The 24,860-nt window shown below is 33.9% G+C and overlaps 1 protein-coding gene across 1 annotated transcript; it reads left to right on the top strand.

Moving 5' to 3' along the window:
• The first annotated feature begins 19,006 nt into the window (after nt 1-19,006).
• LOC120212956 (5-methyltetrahydropteroyltriglutamate--homocysteine methyltransferase-like) lies at nt 19,007-24,534 on the top strand. The gene is given in 13 exon segments (XM_039211127.1): nt 19,007-19,139; nt 20,381-20,733; nt 20,829-20,916; nt 21,604-21,731; nt 21,814-22,205; nt 22,322-22,485; nt 22,565-22,645; nt 22,767-22,933; nt 23,021-23,126; nt 23,226-23,476; nt 23,594-23,795; nt 23,889-23,931; nt 23,934-24,534. Coding segments are annotated over 12 exon segments (2,295 nt in total). The 5' UTR covers nt 19,007-19,139; nt 20,381-20,383; the 3' UTR covers nt 24,257-24,534.
• The last annotated feature ends 326 nt before the right edge of the window (nt 24,535-24,860 follow it).

Here is a 24,860-nt window from a genome sequence, read left to right on the forward strand (position 1 = left end):
TGGGAATAAAAAATAATGATGATAAAATTAATTATTTTAAAGCCAACTAGAATTAATACATATAATTGAGATTCAAGAATTTAAGTTTGTAAGGTAAAATTTGAATTCTATCACAGTTATTTTTAGTGGTCAATCTGTAAATTCTTATGTAAATCTCAATTAAGTTTTAATATGCCCTAACCTAGAACTTAAGAGCCACACTGACCTAAATTTTGATGTAAAAAAATTTAATTTTTTTTAAAATTGAAATGATAAACTACAAAGAAGGTCACTTTGATTTGGTTTTATTTTTATTTTTATCATCGAACTTTGTATTATTATATTTCAATCATTTATGTTATTGGTTTATTACAATTTGACCATTAAATCATTTATTACAATTGCATTAATGGTGTGTCATGTAAACAAAAAGATTTAATTTCTAATTTAATTTAATGACTTTCTAAGATCTCTCAATCAAACCTCTTAGCATCTAACACCACCACAATCACTGATTCTATCTCCTCGACCTGTTCAGATAACCTTTTTTTTAATTGAAAGAAAACCTTAAACTAGTTACAAACGCATGTAAGGCGGGCCAGTCGTGTCTCTTATGTAGAGTATTAGCAATATCTGAGGGAACGTCATGGAATATTATGATATTGAAGTCTGAGTTGCAGGCGAGCTTGGCCATGGCATCAGCGAGGGCGTTGCTTTCAAGAGGGATCCAAACAAAATCAGTGAATCAACCTCGGTGACAGAGGTTATGAATGGCCTGAACGAGGGGGAGTTGCAGTTGAGAGGCAGGCGTTTGCTTGAGGAGACGGACGACCTGAGCACTATCTGATTGGATCTGGACAAGCTCAACCCCCAATGACCAAGCCAACTATAGACCGATGAAGATGCTCCAAAGCTCAGCATAGAGAGGACAGGAGACACCAATGGATTTGTTGAAACCAAGGATCCAGGATCCTTCTGACGAGCGAAGGGCTTCTCCAAGAGTACCCAAGTTTGAAGAAGTGCTAACGGCGGTGTCAATATTAAAGCAAAGCCAACCAGATGGAGGAAGGCACCATTGGACGTGTCTTCGAACCTTTTTGATAAGCTTGAAGCTACTGGAGATGCCACCAGAAAAGTGAGTTTCCCAACTACTGCTCTAGGAGAGGACCTTGTCCATAGAGGCGCACGAGACATTGAAAATGAGGTCGTTCCTACGCTTTCAGACCTGCCAAATCAAGGAACAAAAAGAAGACATCAAGGTATATGCAAAGCAGTAGAAAAGTGAGAAGCATTTATATTACTATTAGGATTTGCGATGAAGCTCAATCGAACAACTGAATAATTTGCCAAGAGGGATGAATTGTTTTTTTAAGCTTAGGGAGTAACTAGTAAGGAGTATAATGATGAAACAATTTGCAAAAGGATTTATAGTGGTTAAACTTCTCAATCAAGTCTACATCCACTACCTAAGCTCCTCACTTAGGATTTTCTAACAAACTCACTAATTTGTTCTTTCTTTTTCCAGGACAAAGAGATAACATTTACAACTCCTTAACTTTTCAAAGACTAAGCTAGAACCAACCCTCTTTACACAATGTATAAAAGATATAAACAAGAAAACCTCTAAAAAGAAGGTGTTTACAAAAATTAAGGTTACTAAAACACTAATATTTACAAGAAAAAGAAAAATAAGAATGAAAAGCTATTCTCTTGTGTTTGATTGCTTCGATAGGTGTTGTTTAACCTTCTTCAAGTGCTCTCAACTTGTTTTTATATGTTGGAATGAGTTTGTGGTTGTTTCTAGCCGTTGGAGATGTTTTGGAACTGTTGGAGATTAATTTTCTGCAAAATAAAACAACCTAGAACAGGGAGTATCGATACTACCTTTATAATATTTAAATAAACTAGCCGTTGAAGACCGTTGGGCTTGACCAGTATCGATACTATGCTTCATGATATCGATATCATTATGTAAAGTAGTATCGGTACCCCTTGAGTATTGGTATCTATTTTGCATTCTGAAATTTGAGTAATTTGGAAAACAACTGGTAGTATCGATAATACCTAGAGAGTATCAATACTTCTCTTACCTTTTGGTATCGGTACCACATGAACATTATCGATACTGTTTATGTAGTATCGATACTGATACTGTAAGAACAATATCGGTACTTTGTTTTTACAAATTTTAATTTTTGACCTTAATTTAAATGTTTATGCATGTGATTTATTGCAAATGGTATCTCTCTAATAATTGATATCAATTTTTCAAATGCAAAACATTTTTGGATCGCTTTATGCACATGCAATTAAATACAAAAATTGGTATTGCATAAAGTATGTTTGACTTGGATTTATTGAATTTCATGTGCTTCTAATGTGTTTTATTTCTTATCTCATTGAAATTCAATATTATTTTAAGTTTTAAACTTTTGTGTCAAATGTTTTTTTTTTGGAATGCTTTTATTGAGGGGAGCTTTGATTTTTCAAATGATTTCATGCTAAAATTCTTACTTACTCACCATTGTTGTTTTGAACCATTAAATTTGAATTATTTTTTATATAACAAAAAGGGAGAGAAGTATTTGTTTGAAAAATTCAATTTCTCAATGAAAAAGATGGAGCTTTAATATTTTCCAAATATTTATCTTTTTCATGAAATATTTTATTAAGGGGGAGTTTTGCCAAAAATAATTTTTTTTTCAAATGTTTTGTTATATCAAAAGGGGAGATTGTTGAACCACGTTTTATAATATTTTGATATAAAAAATTAAGGCAAACTTTTTTAGACTTGATTGAATTTGTTCAAAGTTTTCAAAAATAATTCAAAGTCCATTAAAATAGAATTTGAATTATTTTTGAAAACTTTGAACAAATTCAATCAAATCCAAAAACATTTTGCCTTAATTTGTTATATCAAAATATTAAAAAACATAGTTCAACAATTACTATGGAGCCAAGCATCCATGTCATGCGAGAAGAAAGAGTGGTTATGGGTGGTGTCGAGGATGGAAAGCCAAATAATGCGAGTAGTAGTGCAATCGAAGAGGATGTGGAGATGGGTTGGTGGGAGAGGAGCTAGAGGAACATGCGGATGCATTAGGGGATGTGAATAAACCAAATAGTTTCCTAGATGGAATCGGACGAGTTCTAAGAGTACTTGACGGGCTTCTTGTGAGTAGAGCTCATAGTGAAAGAATTGAAGGTATTCACAAACCAAACACTGTGGTCTTTACCTAGATCGAGATTGAGGGGGAGGATATTCATAATATGGGGAATGATAGACGGGGGAAAGAGAGAAGAAATAAGAGGGAGGTTCCATTCACCAACCGTAACATCCTAAATTCCTAGTCTAGAAGAAATACACTAAATTGCCTAAGATAAAATTTAAAATTTAATTAAGAAGTAAATCAATTAAATTAAACAAAAGCCTAATCGATAGATTAGGAAGAATGATGATCAAATTAAAGTGACCTAATTAAAATAAATAACAAACATTAAGTTTGCATACTAAATATCATCATTCCTACATTACCCTTTGATGGTTATTTAATTAAAATTTAAGTGATGGCTAAAATGGACATTTCCATGCCCTCTAACAATTAGAGTTGATATCATCTTCCTCTATTCACCTCCATTGCCGAAAATAAGAGACAAACTTGAGAGAAAAATCTCTAGAGAATGAGAGGAGGAAATCAATCATGGAAGATTGGAATCAATCTTAAATTAACTAGAATAAAAACCATCCAACATCAATGTAAGCTTCTCCTCTTCTTCTTCTATTCGAATTACTAAGAATTTAATTGAATAAATTCTCAAAAATTTGGTTAGTGTTAATTGTTGGATCAATTCATGATTATTAGTTTGCATGTTGTTAGAGATGCATACTAATAATGTTGGGTTAAGTTTGAATGACTACGGATTTGATGAAAATGAACAAACTATGAGTGATTAATTCAAAAGTAATAACCGAGAGAATCAAAATTGTGCATGTGACTAATTGTAAAAATATGAAAGATGGGGACTAAATTGGAAAAAATATGCTGGATAAAGTTGTTGAAAATTGAAAAATTACTGAATATTTAAGCTTTAAACATATTTTAAGAATTTGGCCTTAGAGAGAAACTAGTCACAATTGTTGTTATAGATCGATTAAGGACTGCTTTGAACAAGTTAATAAATTTTGGGATGAAATTGGACAGAATTAAGGATTGATAATGCTAGCTAAAAACATGGTAGAAACTGAAAAGAATGAAAATAAATTGTAAGGCTTAATTTAGAGAGGAATTGGTAGTTTGTAAATGATACATTAGTAAAATAAGTAAAACTAGATTGTTCTGGATAATTTGTTAATTGGAAGACTTAATTAGAATATTAAAGGCTAAAGTTGATATGAAAATATGGAGGAGAGACAAATTAAACAATGGTAAGAAGAGATAAAACAAATTGATAAGAATTCTAGGTGAATTAGTTCACCAAAGTACATTGAATTACAAGAGTGACAGATTGGTCACTGGAAAATTATCTAACTTCAAATGCAAAAATGTCATTGTATATAAGAAATTAAAATACAATCCATACATGGTTGGAAATAAAATTGAATTATATTTCTAAGGGTATAAATAAAATGAAAATCCGATGAGTAAATTAAAAGTTATGGACATATTACTCTAAGGTGTACAATCTGCCAGAACATAATCTATTTAGTGCCAAATAGCTTAATTTAGCTTGAATTACTATTGTATTGATTCTAATAACTTCCCAATGTTGTGTATAAATTGATAGAGCAAGGAATTGAGGAAGTGGCTTAAGGAACTAAGGGAGGATCCACCAAAGATAAGATTGGAGTATTATGAGTGTAACTATGCTAGGATTGGGAATTAAATCCCAACCACCCTTTATTTTTATTACTATGTTCAATTCTCATGAAATCAGTATACTAGTCATGAAATTAAGTCATATTGGAACTTAAATTAAGGGAAAGAAAGATTAATTAAAGACTTTAAAACTATTGAGAGCCATGATTGAATTGAATTGTGAATTATTGAATGATGCCATGATCGAATTAAGTCGAATTGTGAATATTGCATGCTTCCATGATCTAATTAAGTCGAATGTGAATTATTGCATGCTTTCATGATCGAATTCAGTTGAATTGTAAATTATTGCATGTTGCCATGATCGAATTAAGTTGAATTGTGAATTATACATGATGCCATAATTGAATTGAATCGAATTGTGTATTATTGCATTCTATCATGATTGAATTGAATGTAATTGTGAATTATTGAATGTTTCCATGATCAAATTGAGTCGAATGGTGAATTATTGCACGTTTCCATGATTGAACTGAATCGAATTTTGAATTAGTGCATGCTGCAAAGATCGAACTTGATTGAATTGAAATCTTGAATGAACAAATCCTTGCTTGCTGCCATGATCAATTTGGAATTGAATGTATAATCTTTACATGGAAGAATCCTTGATGGATATGTCACGGAAAAAATGATTTCTTGGAAAATAAAATTCAAGTCTTTTAGTCTAAGATATTGTTGGGATTTTCGGACGCTCGAATTGACAACCGAAATTGCTTGCAAAGAGGGGTCAGAACGGTTTTTGTGTTTAGGGAGTAAGGAGATTGAAAGATAGAGATTTGCACAACGATTTAGAGTGGTTCGACTTTCTCAATCAAAGTCTACATCCACTACCTTAGCTCCTCACCAAGGATTTTCCAATAAATTCACTAATTTGTTCTTTCTTTTGAGGACAAAGAGATAACCTTACAACTCCCTAGTTTTTCCGGGCTAAACTAGAACATTTCTCTAGCTTTTACACGGGATAAGCTAGAACCTTTCCCCTTTACAAAAGGATAAAAGAAGTAAACAAATAAACCTCTCAAAGGTAGGTGTTTACAAGAATTTTGCTCACTAGAACAATATTTACAAGAGAGAATGAAAATAAGAATGAAAAACTTCTCTCTTGTGTTTGATTGCTTGGATAGTTGTTCTCTTACTTCTTCAAGTGTCCTTAACTTGTATTTATAGCTTGGAATGTGTTTGATGTTGTATATAGTCGTTGGGGATGTTTTGGAGTCGTTTGGGATGATTTTTCTACTCAAAAAGGCTACCCATAACATGGTGCATCGGTGCACTATCATGGTGCATCGATACCCCTTCATTAAATTCACTATCATGGTGCATCGATACCCCTTCATTAAATTCAAATAAACTAGCCGTTGCAGCCTTGATGCATGGATGCATGGCAGGATGCATCGATGCATGGCAGGATGCATCGATGCATGGCAGGATGCATCGATGCATGGCCTTGATGCATCGATGCACAGAAGGATGCATCGATGCACTAATTGCATTCGGTGTTTGAGTGCATGGATGCATCGATGCACTAGTGCAGGTGCATGCATGCACTGCAGGGATGCATGGATGCACTTTGACACCCTTTAGCATTTTGACTCAAATCCGATTTTAATGGACTTTGAATTATTTTTGAAACCTTTTAAAACTTTGAATAAATTCAATTAAGTCCAAAAACATTTTGTAAATTCAATTCAAGTCCAAAAACCATTTTGCCTTAAATTGTTATATCAAAACATAGTTCAACAATCTCCCCATTTTTGATATAACAAAACATTTGAAAAATTGGTTTTGGCAAAACTCCCCCTTAATAAAATGTTTAATGAAAAAGATATCAATTGTTAACAAAATGATAACAATTGTTACCAATTGTTGGAAAATATATGAAAATGTTAAGCTCCCCATTTTTCATTAAAAAATTGAATTTTTCAAACCATAACTTCTCCCCCTTTTTGTTATATCAAAAATAATTCAATCTTTGAAGTTCAAAATAACTTTGGAGAGTAAGTAGTAAATTTGACATTTTAAAAATCATTTGAAAAATCAAAGCTCCCCCTCAATAATAGCATTCCAAACAAAATTTAGCTTTTAAGTTCATGACACTTAAACAAAATATTGAATTTCTACAAAGAATAACAAACATGTTAGAGGCACATGAAATTCAATATATCCAAGTCTAAAATACTTTATGCAATACCAATTGTTGAAATTTGATATTAATACCAATTGTTAAAATTAAGTGCATTTGCATAAAGTTTTCCAAAAATGTTATGCATTTTGAAAAATTTGATATCAATTGCTAGAGAGATATCATTTTCATTTATACCACATGCATAAACATTCAAATTTAGGCCAAAAATTAAAATTTATAAAATCAAAGTATTTTGAAATTTGATATCAATTGTTAGAGAGATATCATTAGCATTTAAAACCAATTTTGACCAAAATTCATTATGATGAACTAAAAATTCTCAAAAATTAATATAACTTTAAAATGTTCATCATAATCATATTTTCAACATACATGAGATTAAAACAATGATGCATAATCATTTAAAACCAAAACTCATGCATGCTTAAAATCAAATGAGCAACCAAATAACCAAAATTAAAAGCATTAAGTTTAGAGGTTACTCATTCCTTTTTCATGTGTGGCTAGAGCATCTTGAATATCATCACTTTCATCACCATTGCTCTCACACACCTACAAGAGACATTTATTTTGATTTTGGTATCCAAATTGCTTTGGATCCTTGGACGTTAGGTTCAATGCCCCTTGTTCCTTTCGGAACCCATATTTGTCTAATTTTAAAACGATTTCCTTTCTTCAAAGGACAAGTATGTTCCTTATGACCATGATAATGACAATGTGAGCATATTGTCATTATTGAACTAAATGAATTATTTAAAATGATTTTTTTTCTTTTGTTAAGCATTCAAGCTTAACTTTTAAATCAAGATTTTCTTTTTCAAAACTTTCAATTTTTATTTTTGAAAGCTCTAAATCCTTTTTCAAAATTTCATTTTGGCTTTAAAAATCTATTTTTGTTTTCAAAAGAAAATCGTTTTCGATTTTAAATTTTGAAATCATTTTCTTATATTTGGAGTTCATAGTCTCAAACTCCGAATATAACCTATTAAAAGCATCTTGTAACTCATCAAACGTATATAAATTAAATTCATTTGAGTTAGAAGATACCTCGGGCTCTTCACAAGCCATTAGAGACACCACCTTTGTTGGTTTTTCTTTCTTGTTTCCATAGATTTCCTCAAGCTTATTCCAAAGCTCCTTGGCACTTGAACATGTAGAACCCCCTTCATAGATTTCATGACCAAATACACAAAACAACATGTGCATGGCCTTGGCATTAAGTTGAGCTTTCTTCCGTTCTTTGTCACTCTTCTTCTTCTCTTTCTTCTTTGGAGAAGAGTAACCGTTCTCGATTATCTCACATACATCAAGATCATTGGATTGGATGAATACCTTCATTAATTTCTTCCAATGACGACAGTTGACTCTATTAAAGTATGGAGGCTTGTCCGTTGGTAGAGAGTCTTCCATGTGGAACGAGCGGGAGGTGGAAGCCATCTTCTCAGTCATGTCAGGAATTGATAGAGCTTCTTCTAGGACTGTCTCAAGGTGGTTAAACCTTCTTAACGAGTTAGGCTCTGATGCCAATTGTTGGGATTTTTGGAAGATCGAATTGGCAACCGAAATTGCTTACAAAGAGGGGTCGGAACGATTTTTGTGTTTAGGGAGTAAGGAGATTGAAAGATAGAGATTTGCACAGCGATTTAGAGTGGTTCGACTTTCTCAATCAAAGTCTACATCCACTACCTTAGCTCCTCACCAAGGATTTTCCAACAAATTTACTAATTTGTTCTTTCTTTTGAGGGCAAAGAGATAACCTTACAACTCCCTAGTTTTTCCGGGCTAAACTAGAACCTTTCTCTAGCTTTTACACGAGATAAGCTAGAATCTTTCCCCTTTACAAAAGGATAAAAGAAGTAAACAAATAAACCTCTTGTTGAGTTAATCGATTGACTGAATCGGCCAAGAGGGGGGTGAATTGGCAATAAAAATTTTGGTGGAAGCTTTTGCAGAAAATTGAAAGAAATTGCACAGCGATTTAGAGTGGTTCGACTTTCTCAATCAAAGTCTACGTCCACTACCTTAGCTATCCACACTAAGGATTTTCCAACAAATTCACTAATTTGCTCTTTCTTTTGAGGCCAGAGAGATAACCTTACAACACCCTCAAGAATATACCCCAATTCTTGAGAATACTCTTTCCCAAAGAGAAGATTACAAATTTGCAAACTTACAAGGAAAACCTCACAAGGTAAGATGTTTGCACAATTCTAGAACAAGAAAAAAACACTCACAAAGAATTACAAATGAGCACAAATGGTGTTCTTTGAAAGCAAAATGAATATTGAAAGGAAAATTGGCTTGATTTGCACAAACTTGGTGTTTGATGCTTTCACTCTTGTTTCTCTATAATTTATTGTTGATCAAAGGCTTCAAAACTTGTTTAAATACACCTTGAATCACTTCTAAACATTGAGGATGATTAGTGAAGATCATATAGCCGTTTTAGTGTGAAAATAATTAATAAAACAGCTTAGAGCGTGGGGGGAATCGGTACCCCCTATGGGGAATCGGTTCCCTAAGTGTAAAATTCAAATATTTCGACCGTTATAAAAGGGGGGGAATCGGTACCCCCTGGGGGGAATCGATTCCCTCCGAGCATACTGGAATTCTCGGAGCCAAACCATTCAGGGGGGAATCGGTTCCCTCTGAGCAATCTGGAATTTTTGGCTTTGAAATGGTTAGAAATACTTTGTAAAATTATTTTGAATTTGTTTTAAGATTAAAACTTAATTTTACACTTGAGTAAGGATTAAAAACGATTTTTGAAAGATTTGGAGTAATGTTTTGATATTCGAATAGTTATATCGAATATACTTAGAAAATTATTTGGAAAATCTTAAAATTCATTTAACTTAATTTGTTATATCGAAACATCAAAATGTTTTCAACACCTCTCAAAGGTAGGTGTTTACTAGAATTTTGCTCACTAGAACAATATTTACAAGAGAGAATGAAAATAAGAATGAAAAACTTCTTCTCTTGTGTTTGATTGCTTAGATAGTTGTTCTCTTACTTCTTCCTTTATAAAACTATTTAAAAATGCACTTTTAACATCCATTTGATATAATTTAAATTCATGAAAACATGCAAATGCTAGTAACATTCTAATTGCTTCCATCCTAGCTACGGGAGCATATGTTTCATCATAGTCTATGCCCTCTTCTCGAGTATACCCTTGAGCAACAAGTCTAGCGTTGTTTCTCACTATATTACCACTTTCATCAAGCTTATTCCTAAATACCCATCTAGTATCTACAGTAGATTTATTACTAGGCCTTTCAACTAATGTCCATACGTTACTTCTCTCAAATTGATTTAACTCTTCTTGCATAGCCATAATCCAATGTTCATCTTTTAATGCTTTTTTTAATATTCTTAGGCTCTATGCATGAGATAAATGCAACATAATTACAAATATTTCTAAGAGAAGATCGAGTTGTTACCCCTTTGGATGGATCACCTATAATTTCACCATCCTTGACATAGTTGTACTCTCTTGGATAAGATACTTCCCTTTCTTCAATGGTTGGATTCTCAAGAGGATCATGAGTTTCCTCATTTTTTGTTTCTTCCTTTGATGATGGTTCTCCAATGTCATGTCTAACGGCATTTGTATTTATAACACCTACATCATCATTCACACAAGAATCCTTCCTCGGAAGGGGATTATCATCGAAAACAACATGTATAGACTCTTCTACAACTAAAGTTCTTTTATTAAATACACGATAAGCTTTAGAATTTAAGGAATAACCCAGAAAAATTCCTTCATCACTTTTAGCATCAAATTTGCCAAGGTTTTCTTTACCGTTGTTTAAAACAAAACATTTACATCCAAAAGGATGAAAAATAACTAATGTTAGGCTTTTTATTTTTTGAAAATTTCATATGGAGTTTTCTTTAAAATTGTCCTAATCATTACTCGATTTACAACATAACAAGCGGTATTTGTAGCATCCGCCCAAAAATATTTTGGCAAATTATTTTCACAAAGCATGGTTCTAGCCATTTCTTCTAAAGTTTGATTTTTCCTCTCAACAACTCCATTTTGTTGAGGGGTTCTAGGTGCTGAAAAATTATGGCTAATACCGTTAGAGTTACAAAATTCAGTAAATCCAAGATTTTCAAATTCAGTTCCATGATCACTCCTAACACTAGTTATAGAGTAACCTTTTTCATTTTGGATTACTTTTGAAAACGTGATGAATTTTTCTAATGCTTCATCTTTAGTACTTAAAAATAGAACCCAAGTATATCTAGAATAGTCATCTACCAAGACAAATGCATATTGTTTTCCACCCAAGCTAGTAGTTCTAGTTGGCCCAAAAAGATCTAAATGGATCAATTGTAAAATTCTACTAGTTGATACATCATTAATGGATTTAAAAGAAACTCGCTTTTGTTTTCCTTTAGCAAAAGCATTACAGATTTTATCATTATCAAATTTAAGCTTAGGCAACCCTCTTACTAGGTCTGCTTGAATTAACCGTTGCAAAACACTCATACTAGCATGTCCTAGTCTCATATGCCATAACCAACTATCATGCTCATCCTTAGCAACTTGGCATAAATTAGTTATATCAAAAGAATCTAAATGCACCATGTATATATCCCTATTTTATGACCAACAAGCATAATCGAAAATAGATACAATGTCAATCAATTTTGTAATCATTTAAAATAAAACATTGTATCTTTTATCAAATTTATTTTTCAAAAGATTATGCTTTTAACCCATTCACATATAAAACATTATGCAATATTGATTATAGAGATTAAGAGCACATGCATAAAGTTTTTGAAAATGTTATGCATTAAAACTTTATAATATTTAAACAAAAATATATGCATAAACATTAAGAAAAATTTCAGGTCAAATTTTTTGAAAAACCAAAGTTCTTGAAAAATCGATATCAATTGTTAAAGAGATATCAATTATTTTTAAAAAAACAATTTTGACCAAAAATTAATATGATGAACTAGAGTTTATAAAACATTACCAAAAATTACCATGTTCATCATACAATATTTTTCAACATACATGAGATAAAACATAATTCAACATTTAAAACCTCATGCATGCATAAACTAAATGAGCAACCAAATAATAAAAATATTAAGTTTAGAGGTTACCCATTCCCTTTTTATGTGTGGCTAGAGCATCTTGAATATCATCATCTTTATCACCATTGCTCTCACACACCTAAAAGAGACATTTAAGTAGATTTTGGTATCCAAATTGCTTTGGATCCTTGAACATTAGTTTCAATGCCTCTTGTTCCTTTTGGAACCCATACTTGTCTAATTTTAAATCGTTTTCTTTTCTTTAAAGGACAAGTATGTTCCTTATGACCATGATAATGACAATGTGAACATATTGTCATTATTGAATTAGATGAATTATTTAGAATGATCTCTTTTTCTCTTGTTAAACATTCAATCTTATCTTTCAAATTGAAATTTTCTTTTTCAATACTTTCAAATTTCATTTTTGAGAGTTCTAAATCCTTCTTCAAGATTTCATTTTGATTTTCAAAATCCATTTTCATTTCTAGAAGAAGTTTGTTTAATTTGAAAATTTCTTTTACAAAGTTTTCAGATTTTATTTTTGAAAGTTCTAACTCATTTCTCAACATTTCATTTTGATTTTCCAAGTCTATTTTAGCTTTCAAAAGAAGATCATTTTTAGCAATAAATTTAGAAATCAATTTATTGTATTTGGAGTTCATGGTCTCAAACTCCGAATATAATTTATCATAAGCATCTTGTAACTCATTAAAAGATTTTGAATTTGATATATTTGAGTTAGAAGATACCTTTGGCTCTGTGAGAGCTAATAGAGACATCACTTTTATTGGTTCTTCTTCTTCCTTGTCTCTATAGATCTCCTCAAACTTATCCCACATTTCCTTGGCACTTGAACAAGAAGAAACTCCTTTATATACATTAGGATCAATTGCACAACACAACATGTGCATAGCCTTTGAGTTTTGTTGAGCTTCCTTTCGTTCTTGAACACTCCACTTCTTTGCCTTCTTAGTAGGAGAGGAATATCTTTTCTTGATTATCATCCAAGCTTCCATATCAAATGCTTTGATGAATATCATCATACACCTCTTCAAGTGACGATAATTTGTTCCATTGAAGTGTGGAGGCACGTCAATAGGTCTGGATTCTTCCATGGAGAATGAACCGGAAGTAGACGCCATATTTATCGATTTAACTCTTCCTGAATCGACTCAAGAGGTGATTAAACCTTCAAATGAGTGAGGCTCTGATACCAATTTTTGAGTTAATCGATTGACTGAATCGGCCAAGAGGGGGTGAATTGGCAATAAAAATTTTGGTGGAAGCTTTTGCAGAAAATTGAAAGAGATTGCACAACGATTTAGAGTGGTTCGACTTTCTCAATCAAAGTCTACGTCCACTACCTTAGCTGTCCACACTAAGGATTTTCCAACAAATTCACTAATTTGTTCTTTCTTTTGAGGCCAAAGAGATAACCTTACAACACCCTCAAGAATATACCCCAATTCTTGAGAACACTCTTTCCCAAAGAGAATATTACAAATTTGCAAACTTACAAGGAAAACCTCACAAGATAAGATGTTTGCACAATTCTAGAACAAGAAAAGAACACTCACAAAGAATTACAAATGAGCACAAATGGTGTTATTTGAAAGCAAAATGAATATTGAAAGGAAAATTGTGAACAAACTTGGTGTTTGATGCTTTCACTCTTGTTTCTCTATAATTTATTGTTGATCAAAGGCTTCAGAACTTGTTTAAATACACCTTTAATCACTTCTAAACGTTGGGGATGATTAGTGAAGATCATATAGCCATTTTAGTGTGAAAACAATTAATAAAACAGCTTGGAGCGTGGGGGGAATCGGTACCCCCTATGGGGAATCGGTTCCCTAAGTGTAAAATTCAAATATTTCGACCGTTATACAAGGGGGAATCGGTACCCCCTGGGGAGAATCGGTTCCCTCCGAGCATACTGGAATTCTCGGAGCCAAACCATTCAGGGGGAATCGGTTAATCTGGAATTTTTGGCTTTGAAATGGTTAGAAATACTTTGTAAAATTATTTTGAATTTGTTTTAAGATTAAAACTTAATTTTACACTTGAGTAAGGATTAAAAACGATTTTTGAAAGATTTGGAGTAATGTTTTGATATTCGAATAGTTATATCGAATATACTTAGAAAATTATTTGGAAAATCTTAAAATTCATTTAACTTAATTTGTTATATCGAAACATCAAAATGTTTTCAACACCTCTCAAAGGTAGGTGTTTACAAGAATTTTGCTCACTAGAACAATATTTACAAGAGAGAATAAAAATAAGAATGAAAAACTTCTTCTCTTGTGTTTGATTGCTTGGATAGTTGTTCTCTTACTTCTTCAAGTGTCCTTAACTTGTATTTATAGCTTGGAATGTGTTTGATGTTGTATATAGTCGTTGGGGATGTTTTGGAGTCGTTTGGGGATGATTTTTCTACTCAAAAAGACTGCCCATAACATGGTGCATCGATACCCCTTCATTAAATTCAAATAAACTAGTCGTTACTAGCCGTTGCAACCTTGATGCATGGATGCATGGCAGGATGCATCGATGCATGGCCTTGATGCATAGATGCACACAAGGATGCATCGATGCACTAATTGCATTCGGTGTTTGAGTGCATGGATGCACTGCATGATGCATCGATGCACTAGTGCAGGTGCATGGATGCACTGCAGGGATGCATGGATGCACTGCAGGGATGCAGGGATGCACTTTGACACCCTTTATCATTTTGACTCAAATCCAATTTTAATGGACTTTGAATTTTTTTTTTGAAACCTTTTAAAACTTTGAATAAATTCAATTAAGTCCAAAAACATTTTATAAATTCAATTCAAGTCCAAAAACCATTTTGCCTTAAATTGTTATATCAAAACATAGTTCAACAGATATAAGGGCACGCCTTAGAGTTTAGAGCTCAATTGTGTATGGGAACTACAGTCCAGTACTACGGTGCTTATTGGAGACAGACGAAGAGTACGTTATGTGTTCTTTGGAGATAGTAGGAGGTTTGACCAGCACTACAATGCAATTAAAGTGTATGTCGATAGTTGGTTGGAGACTTTCTTATCTAGACTGAACTAGAAACGAAGGCTTAAATTAATTGACAAGATTAAATTAGAAGAATACATGTATATGCATGAATTGTTCAAATCGAATTGCTATATAGATTGAATTGCTTAATTCGAAATGCTATGTAGATTGTGTGTTGCATATATGGTGAATTATGACTTGCTCAAATGGAAGAAGGATTGACTTGTTTAATTGGTTGGTTGAATTGATTGCTAATTTGAATGTGTATGGTTGCGTTCTTTTCCTTATTCGAGATTGAAGCAAATTAAATTGTAACTGTGATTGATTGTAAAGATAATTACATGGTAAAAGTTAATATGGTTTTTATATCACCTCACTAAGTACTTTAAGTACTTGTCACTCTTGTTTCTTTCTTTCTCAAACTACAAATTCTAAAGTATTTTGAAGAACAACTTCCTAGCTGTTCAAACTGAAGGAAGATTGCAATTATGACTTGTTTTGTTATCTTTATACTCCTAGTCAGTGGCTTAGTTCTAAGTATAGTGGTTCAAATATCATGCATTTGGTGGGTAATTAAGTTGTTTATGAAATGTACCTAAGAGCTTACTGAAAAAGAATAGTCTATGGAGTAAATAGACCCGTAATGTATATATCGTCAATGGCTCCTTTGGAATGTATATAACTTACTAGTATGTCATTTGGTATAAACCATTAAGGGTCTCTTTTGTAATGTAAATATATAAGTTAGTTATGATATGAAGTTATAGCATGTTAAGTTCATTAAATTCCTAGATATGCATGTGGTTTTATATTAGTAATCGGCCTAATGAATTATTGATTGAAATTAAATGAAACTACCTTAGCTAAATTAGAATTCACGGTCTATCAAATTAATCGATAAGTAAATTGATTGAGATTTGATTAATCTTGTATTAAAAAATAGCTCTTCAATTGTAATGTCCATTGTGTATGTTTAATTCAATGCTTAATGGTCTCGGTAATGCTCCTAACCCTCGATTCGAGTTGGGAATATTATAATGAAATGGTAATCATAGCTTTTTGGGTCGAGTCTCATGTATCATATAAGGTTACGTTGAGCTACATAGGAGTTGTATTTAAACATACTTGTATTCTTGCCTAACCTAAAATTTCTCTTCTTGTTCTATCATAGAATGCCATAAACAAGAATGGCTTCAGATAGTGAAAGTCCCGAGGGATCCTCAAATAAAAGAGACAGTGTATGGATGGATCAGAATCCTATACAACAAGCTCAACAATGAGCCCAAATTCCTGATAAATAGGGAAATCCTACCATAAGTTCAATCCAACAAGAATGTCTCCTTAGCATAAAGGAGATGTTCGATCAACTTGTAGTCAACCTTAGACGTGATCAGCCTGTTACTTTCCCTGTTGTACCTAACAAGGCTCCTACCGATAAGTTGGCTCAACACCGAGCATATACTTTCACTGGTGCCAATGAAGATAAACCCGAAGAGGCTAAGTATTGGCTTGAGAACACCACTCAAATTTTGACCAAGTAATTGCAATGCTCAGATAAACATAAACTCGAGTATGTTGTAGCCTTGTTGGGAGATGAAGCGTTGAATTGGTGGGAAACCACTTTCTGATTGCTCATGTTGAATCCGTTACTTGGAAGTTCTTTATAAAAGAGTTCAAAAAGAAGTATATTAGTGAGCATTATCTGGATGAACACAAGAAGCGTTTCTTGTACCTTAAAGAATGTGACCGACCCATCAAGTAGTATGTGAAGGACTTCTGCAAATATTGCAAGTACGGGTCAAAATACACCAGGAAGGAAAGTGACAAATGTCGAATGTTTATCGACTAATTGAACGACGAGCTAAGTCCTATATTCACTACCATGGAATCACTGACTTTCAGATCCTGGTGAACCGGGTTATCACTACTGAGGCGAAGATAAAAGCTTCTGAGAAACGCAAGAGTGACAGTTTCTGGAAAGATAAACGACCCAGGAGTGATGACAAACCCCATTGACAATCCAAGAAGTCCAAACACAGCCAGGAAAACTCGTTCAATCACATTTCTGCTCACAAGAGCAACTATATTCTGAAGCCTCAGTCAATTTCTAAGCCTACAGTCCCGATGGTCTTTATGGATAGTACGGGGAATTCCGAGAAGATTTTTCAATATCCTACCTATAAAATTTTCCAAAAACATCATCTCGGTCAATGTAGGACTCATCAGAACTTATGCTACTTGTGTGGAACCTCGGACCACTACATCCAGGAGTGTCCATAGAATCCAAGGAAAGTCCCGAACATAAATTATACTATTGCAAGTTCTAATCCTGCAAATCAAAATAAAGGCACTAATAGAGCCTAATCAATCCACCATGGAAAAGGCAAGGCAAATCATTCGAATACCCGTACTCACACTAACCAGGAATCTCGAACCCTTGCTTCTATCTATCACATTCAGGGAAAGGAGGATGGAGAAGCTCTCGATGTTATTACAGGTACCGTAGAGTTAAACTCAATACCTGTTTATGCTTTAAAAGAATTCAATTGTAGCATTGAACTTTAGTTTTGGATTTAATATAATTATTGAATCATTAAGTCATTAATTAAGTGATGTGTTTATTTTATTTCTACTGAACTTTAATTTGTATATCAATTTTATCATAAAACTTTCAAATACTTCATTTTTGGACACTAAGCTTTACTTTGAGTATCATATTGTTCCCCTACAAATAATCATCAACGCCTTTGGCTATCGTTGTCACTCAATCACCACCAGTCACCGATCAACATTCAAGACAAATAAATGTCAAAACATGCACATTTTATTCATTCTCGGATTAGTTTTCCACAAAATACACTCAAAATGATGAAAATTCATCTAAACTGTATGTGTTATAATATCCTGATATACTCTAAAAGTCATTCGATGAGACTAGTTTTCAGGTACTTTATTTGTCTCGTTGAAAGAATGCTTCACATCATTTGAATTTTCAAAAAGAAAAGCATCTTAAACCACTTAAATTCATGAAAACCCCTAAACCTCTAAATATAATAAATTTTATATGTTTAATTTCGTGAGTTTTAAAGAGATTTTAATAAAATATAAACTAAAAAAGTGATGAAGGATGATGAGATGCATTCATTGATGTTTAAGGTAGTCGTAAAAAAATATTGAAAATGACAATTTTATATGGTGGCTAAAAAATAAAAAAAAACCATAATTTTGATAAAAATAAGATAAAATAGATTAAAATATTAACTTTTAACTTTTACATCAACAAAAAAATTAGCATATCATCCATCTATTAATAAATTAATAATTTAATATTATAATTGAAATTGAAATTAAAAAAATTACATTACAATTGAATCAATTTAAAGTCTGATGATAAAATTGATAGTAAACAAAAGTTCACTGGTATTTGAAATAATTTATGCAAAATTATAATTATCCTAGATTTCATCAAATAGTAGGCACGCAAAATTATAGAAAGAAATGGTGCTCTCTCTAGTCCCTACACCCACCAATCCACCAACCCAGAAAACAATCCCACGCGCCAGCCTAACTTCACAACATAAAAAGGGTAAACTACATGTTTAGCACCCCAACTATCACTATTGTTCCATTAGAATTATCTAAAATGTTTTTGTTCAAAACCAGACATAATGTTAGGTTTTGATTTTATTTTGACCATTCACCATTAAAGATTAAAAATAATTTTCACATGTCACCATAAGATAATATTACATCATCATTGATTTTTTTTTAAAAATATTCACATCAATGGTGGTGTTAATTTTTTAACTAAAATGAAACAAAAATAGAATAAAGGGATAAATATGTACTCTACCAAAAAAAAGGGAGAGATCTGGTTGATAGGCCGTACAGCCCAGCCAGTAAGCACCATTAGGTTATAAATAGCAACACCTCCATTGCCACAACTCGTGCCGCTCCTTACTCTGCATCTTAATCTCTATATCTAAGGTTCACTTCTGTCTCGGGTTCAACCTCCGTTCTTATTTACGGTACGGTTTGGTTCCTCCTCTTATGGCTCATGTTTGCCCCTTCCCCCTTTTTATCTTTCTTTATCATCTGTATATTATCTTCTTTCATTCCTTTTCAACTATGCTTTTTTATATTCCTTTCTGGGTCTTTTTTGATCGGTTTAACTCGAGTTTATCAACTTTGATTTTTCTGGTTTTTCACCCAGATCTACGTGTAAATGTTAGCATTTCTACTTTTCCTATTGGTTTTCTTTGTGGGTTTTTGTTATTAGGATTTGATCTTTCCATTTTTGAACTTGTTTTTTTCTTTCTTTCATAAATTACACAAAAACTTGTGTTTCTGTGATTTTGATTTACTTGCAAGTGTAAGCATTTCAACCATACCTGTTGATTTTCTTTCTGTGATTAAAAACGATTGCTATTTTCAACATTCGCTTTTGAAAATAAAATTTATTTCTGCTGTTTTTTTCTTCTTGCTAATATATGCTAGAAAGTGTAAGCATTGACCAGTCTTTCTTTTATAATATATATATATACCCAGAAATTTCAGTTTATTTTTGTTTACTATTTATTAGTGTTTGATATTTAACTTGGGTTCCTTGTTTTTGAATTTTTAATGGTCCTGTGTTATTCTATTGAGTTCTGTCGGTTAGATTTAGCATTTTATCAAGTTCTTTTGTCTTATATTTTTTCAGTCTGTTTATGATAGCAATTTATTAAATCCTACCTGTTGGGGTTGTGAAAGGTATAGATCTTCAGTGTTATATTACTTAGTTTGGCATATTGGGATTTGGATACTAATATATAAGTCCCAGTAACACAGGGTGTAATCATTGGTTTCTAGCTGTAAAACCTAAATTTAAGTAAGTTAGTATTAACTTGTCTTGAAATTTTTAGATTTTTTTGTCTGATTTTCTAGGATTCCTTTATTCAAGTTTACAAATTCAGATCTTGAATTTTAAGTACTTTAATCCATGTGTTTTTTTTATCTAATTTTGAAGCAAAGATTTTTTTCTCATATGCACATGTTTTGGTTACATAATCTTAAGCTAAGCCAGTGCATTTTTTTTTCATTTTAGGTAATAACTTCCAAAAATATGAATTCGACTAAGCTTTTGACAGAGTCCATATAAATTACAGATGCATCATGGATCTTAGCTTTGATTTTGATGATTTTCAGTTTTATAATATATGACATGTAAAGTTGTTGTATATTGTATTTGATCGTATATAAATAAAGCTAAATTTATCTGTTATTTCAGAAAATGGCCTCACACATTGTTGGATATCCTCGCATGGGACCCAAGAGAGAGCTTAAGTTTGCTCTGGAATCTTTCTGGGATAAGAAGAGCAGCGCCGAGGATTTGCAAAAGGTTGCAGCTGGTCTCAGGTCATCCATCTGGAAACAAATGGCTGATGCTGGGATCAAGTACATTCCCAGCAACACTTTCTCTTACTACGATCAAGTGCTCGATGCCACAGCAATGCTTGGCGCTGTACCTCCTAGATATGGTTGGAATGGTGGCGAGATCGGATTCGATACTTTTTTCTCAATGGCCAGAGGAAATGCCTCTGTGCCTGCCATGGAAATGACCAAGTGGTTTGACACCAACTAGTAAGTTTCCATGCTTGGTCATGCTATATTAGCTTTGTTTTGCATGCTAGTTTTCTGAAACTGGCTCTTATATTCCGTGCAATGTGTTGTTTCAGCCACTTCATTGTTCCCGAATTGGGACCTGATGTTAAATTCTCTTATGCATCTCACAAGGCAGTGGATGAGTACAAGGAAGCTAAAGCAGTATGTTTTTTGGGTCTAATTTTTTCTCTATATTTATGACAATATAGATTGTTTTCTGTGATGTGACTTAATATTTAATTCTAGCGGCTCAGTTAGTAATTAGAGGTAAGGTATCAAATGTTAAGATCCTGCAAGTATGGTGGTTGCCTGAAATTTGGGAAATGAGATGCATGCATGAGTATATCAAGGATTTAAATATTGGGAGCTATGTAGCAGTAAAGGTATTGTGCAACGCAACCACAACCACAATTTAAATCCATGGAGTATATTCATTACATAGATGATTTTGATGGAAATAGCTGGACTTGTAAGTTCTTTTATATGGAACTTTTTAATGGCTCAAACATAGTTTAAAGGCTTTGGACCCAGATAAACATCTTTTAGCAATTAGCATTCGTTCTTTTCTTTAATGCCCTTGGACATATGGTTAACTGGATAATGGCTAATGTGCTGGTTTCATGTCTGTCATTATTGTTACCGATTTTACATAAAAAAGAATAATTTATATCTTCCTGGAATTGTATTTTATACAATCCTTTTTTGAGAATTTGCCTGCAAGACTGGGAGTACCAACCAGACCCACTTGATTATGGTGCTCCACTTGTATCCTGTCTTTCATACTCATCTTATTTGATGTTCTTAATCTTATTCTGAAACGTAATTGTTGATTCACTGTCCCAAATGCAGCTTGGAGTCAACACCGTGCCAGTTCTTATTGGCCCTGTCTCATACTTGTTGCTGTCTAAACCAGCAAAAGGTGTGGAGAAGACCTTTTCTCTTCTCTCACTTCTCCCCAAAATCCTCCCTATCTACAAGTAAGAATTGATTTTCCTTTTATTTGTTTCACACACACACATAGCTGCTTCAATTTGTCATTGTAACATTGAATCTCTGCAGGGAAGTGATATCTGAGCTTAAGGCTGCTGGTGCTTCCTGGATTCAGTTTGATGAACCCACCCTTGTCTTGGACCTTGAAGCTCATCAATTGCAAGCGTTCAGTGCTGCTTATGCTGATTTGGAATCTACTCTCTCTGGTTTGAATATTTTGATCGAGACCTACTTTGCTGATCTTACTTCTGATGCATACAAGACCCTCGTTGAATTGAAGGGTGTCACTGCTTATGGTTTTGATTTGGTTCGTGGAACTAAAACCATTGACTTGATCAAGAATAATTTCCCCAAGGATAAATTCCTGTTTGCTGGAGTTGTTGATGGAAGGAACATTTGGGCCAATGATCTTGCTTCTTCTCTTAGCACCTTGCAGGCTCTTGAGGCTGTTGTTGGCAAAGGTATTTGTTTTTCTCATCGCATTTTATGGTGTTCGTAAAATCATAATCATATGGAGAGTATTACAATTTTGTTATTTGTCTTAGACTAATATCTTTGACCTGTTTCTGATGTACAGAAAACCTTGTGGTATCCACCTCCTGCTCACTTCTCCACACTGCAGTCGATCTAGTAAATGAGACTAAGCTCGATGATGAAATCAAATCCTGGCTTGCCTTTGCTGCCCAGAAAGTTGTCGAGGTCAATGCAGTTGCCAAGGCATTGGCTGGTCAGAAGGATGAGGTATTTATTAGAAGATTTCCCGCCTTTCTTAATGTTCGGACAACACCATGTAACTTACCAGTTATTCATCCATCTTTAGGCCTTCTTTGCTTCCAATGCCGCTGCTCAGGCTTCAAGGAAGTCCTCCCCAAGAGTGACCAATGAAGCTGTTCAAAAGGCTGTAAGCGATTTGATAAATTAAAATTCCATTTTTCTCCTTTCAAGTGACTGCTCTGCAATAATCTTTTTCATCATCAAAATCTTTATTTGCTTACCATGTTTTACGGTGCTCGCATTCTCAGGCTGCTGCTTTGAAGGGCTCTGATCACCGTCGCACAACAAACGTTAGTGCTAGACTGGATGCTCAGCAGAAAAAGCTTAATCTGCCAATCCTCCCCACCACAACCATCGGATCCTTCCCGCAGACATTGGAACTCAGGAGAGTTCGTCGTGAATTCAAGGCTAACAAGTGAGTTGATCTGGAATTTTTTCCTCATCTTCTTATAATATGTCAACACGACCATTCTTTTAACTAATGCTCTTACATTCCCTATAGGATCTCTGAGGACGATTATGTTAAAGCAATCAAGGAGGAAATTAAGAAGGTTGTCGATCTTCAGGAAGAACTTGACATTGATGTCCTTGTTCATGGAGAGCCTGAGGTGAGTATTCCGCTTTGTTTTGGCCTTTAGCAGTAAATGGGATATGCATATATGGTTTGAACTCCGCAAGCATCCTAATATATACTTCAAATTGTGCAGAGAAACGATATGGTTGAGTACTTTGGTGAGCAGTTGTCCGGTTTTGCTTTCACTGTTAACGGGTGGGTGCAATCTTATGGATCTCGCTGTGTCAAGCCACCAATCATCTACGGTGATGTTAGCCGCCCCAAACCAATGACTGTTTTCTGGTCATCTACTGCCCAAAGCATGACTAAACGCCCAATGAAGGGAATGCTTACAGGCCCTGTTACCATCCTCAACTGGTCGTTTGTCCGAAATGATCAGCCCAGGTATGCTCTAGAAAGCCAATAAAGGAAAAAATGATCCAAAATTCTACACTTGTACCTGTGAATTTTGCTTTGCAACATGAATATCTTTTAACATTCCACAATTGCCAAATTTTCCAGATTCGAAACTTGCTACCAGATTGCCTTGGCTATCAAGGATGAAGTTGAGGATCTCGAGAAGGCCGGTATCAATGTCATTCAAATCGACGAGGCCGCATTGAGAGAGGGATTGCCCCTTAGGAAGTCCGAGCACGCCTTCTACCTCAAATGGGCTGTCCACTCCTTTAGGATCACTAATGTTGGCGTCAAGGACACCACCCAGGTTTTATCTTGCTTCATTCTTTTGACCTCAAAGCTTTCTTACTTGGATCACCATAATTCTCATGCGTATTGCATTTAAAAAATCTTGTGACAGATCCACACCCACATGTGTTATTCCAACTTCAACGATATCATCCATCGATTATCGACATGGATGCTGATGTGATCACCATTGAGAACTCTCGTTCCGATGAGAAGCTCCTATCTGTCTTCCGCGAAGGAGTCAAGTACGGTGCTGGAATTGGCCCTGGTGTCTATGACATCCACTCTCCCAGAATACCATCAACCGAAGAGATTGCGGACAGGATCAACAAAATGCTTGCTGTGCTCGAGAGCAACATCTTGTGGGTTAACCCCGACTGCGGGCTCAAGACTCGTAAGTATGCTGAGGTGAAACCGGCCCTCAACAACATGGTTGCTGCGGCCAAGTTGCTCCGCACTCAACTTGCCAGTGCCAAGTGAGAAGCTCATCATGAGAGGTTGGAGTACCCTCCATTAATGGTTTATATGCCCCAGGAGGAGAAAAAATATTAAAAATGAAAGAGATGTAGGACTGTCTTGCCATTTGAATAACTGTGTTTTTCTTTGATGATATATTGGATAGGGGCATAATATGCCCTTGAGGCCAATTGATTTCCTCCTTTCATGGTTGTTTCTTTTTTCTCTAAATATCTCCTTTTTTATATATATTATCACAAAGAAAACCTGTTTGTGGGTTGAGTTGTGGAGTTGATGTAGGATAATTGATGATTTGTGTTTGTCCAGACTGCCCAAATAAGGGAAGAGCTAGTCCCCGATTCACTTTTGCCATGTTGCATACAAAAGGAATCCTAATGCCTAGTAGTGGAAATACTGTTTGTGTTGTAGCAGTGGCATTAGACCTGGCGAATATGATCCGAAACTCAATATAGATTCGCATATGATTACTCAAATTTGATCTGAAACTCGAATTTAAATAATCTAAATCGAAATTGACTTGAATTTTTGATCAAAAGTAACTCGAATTGAAATTAATCGGAATTGAAAGCAATCTAAATCACAAATAACAAATCGTAAGCAACCCGAA

This window comes from Hibiscus syriacus, unplaced genomic scaffold, assembly GCF_006381635.1.
Source record: "Hibiscus syriacus cultivar Baekdansim isolate YM2019G1 unplaced genomic scaffold, ASM638163v2 tig00000738_pilon, whole genome shotgun sequence".
In the NCBI taxonomy this organism is placed as follows: domain Eukaryota; kingdom Viridiplantae; phylum Streptophyta; class Magnoliopsida; order Malvales; family Malvaceae; genus Hibiscus; species Hibiscus syriacus.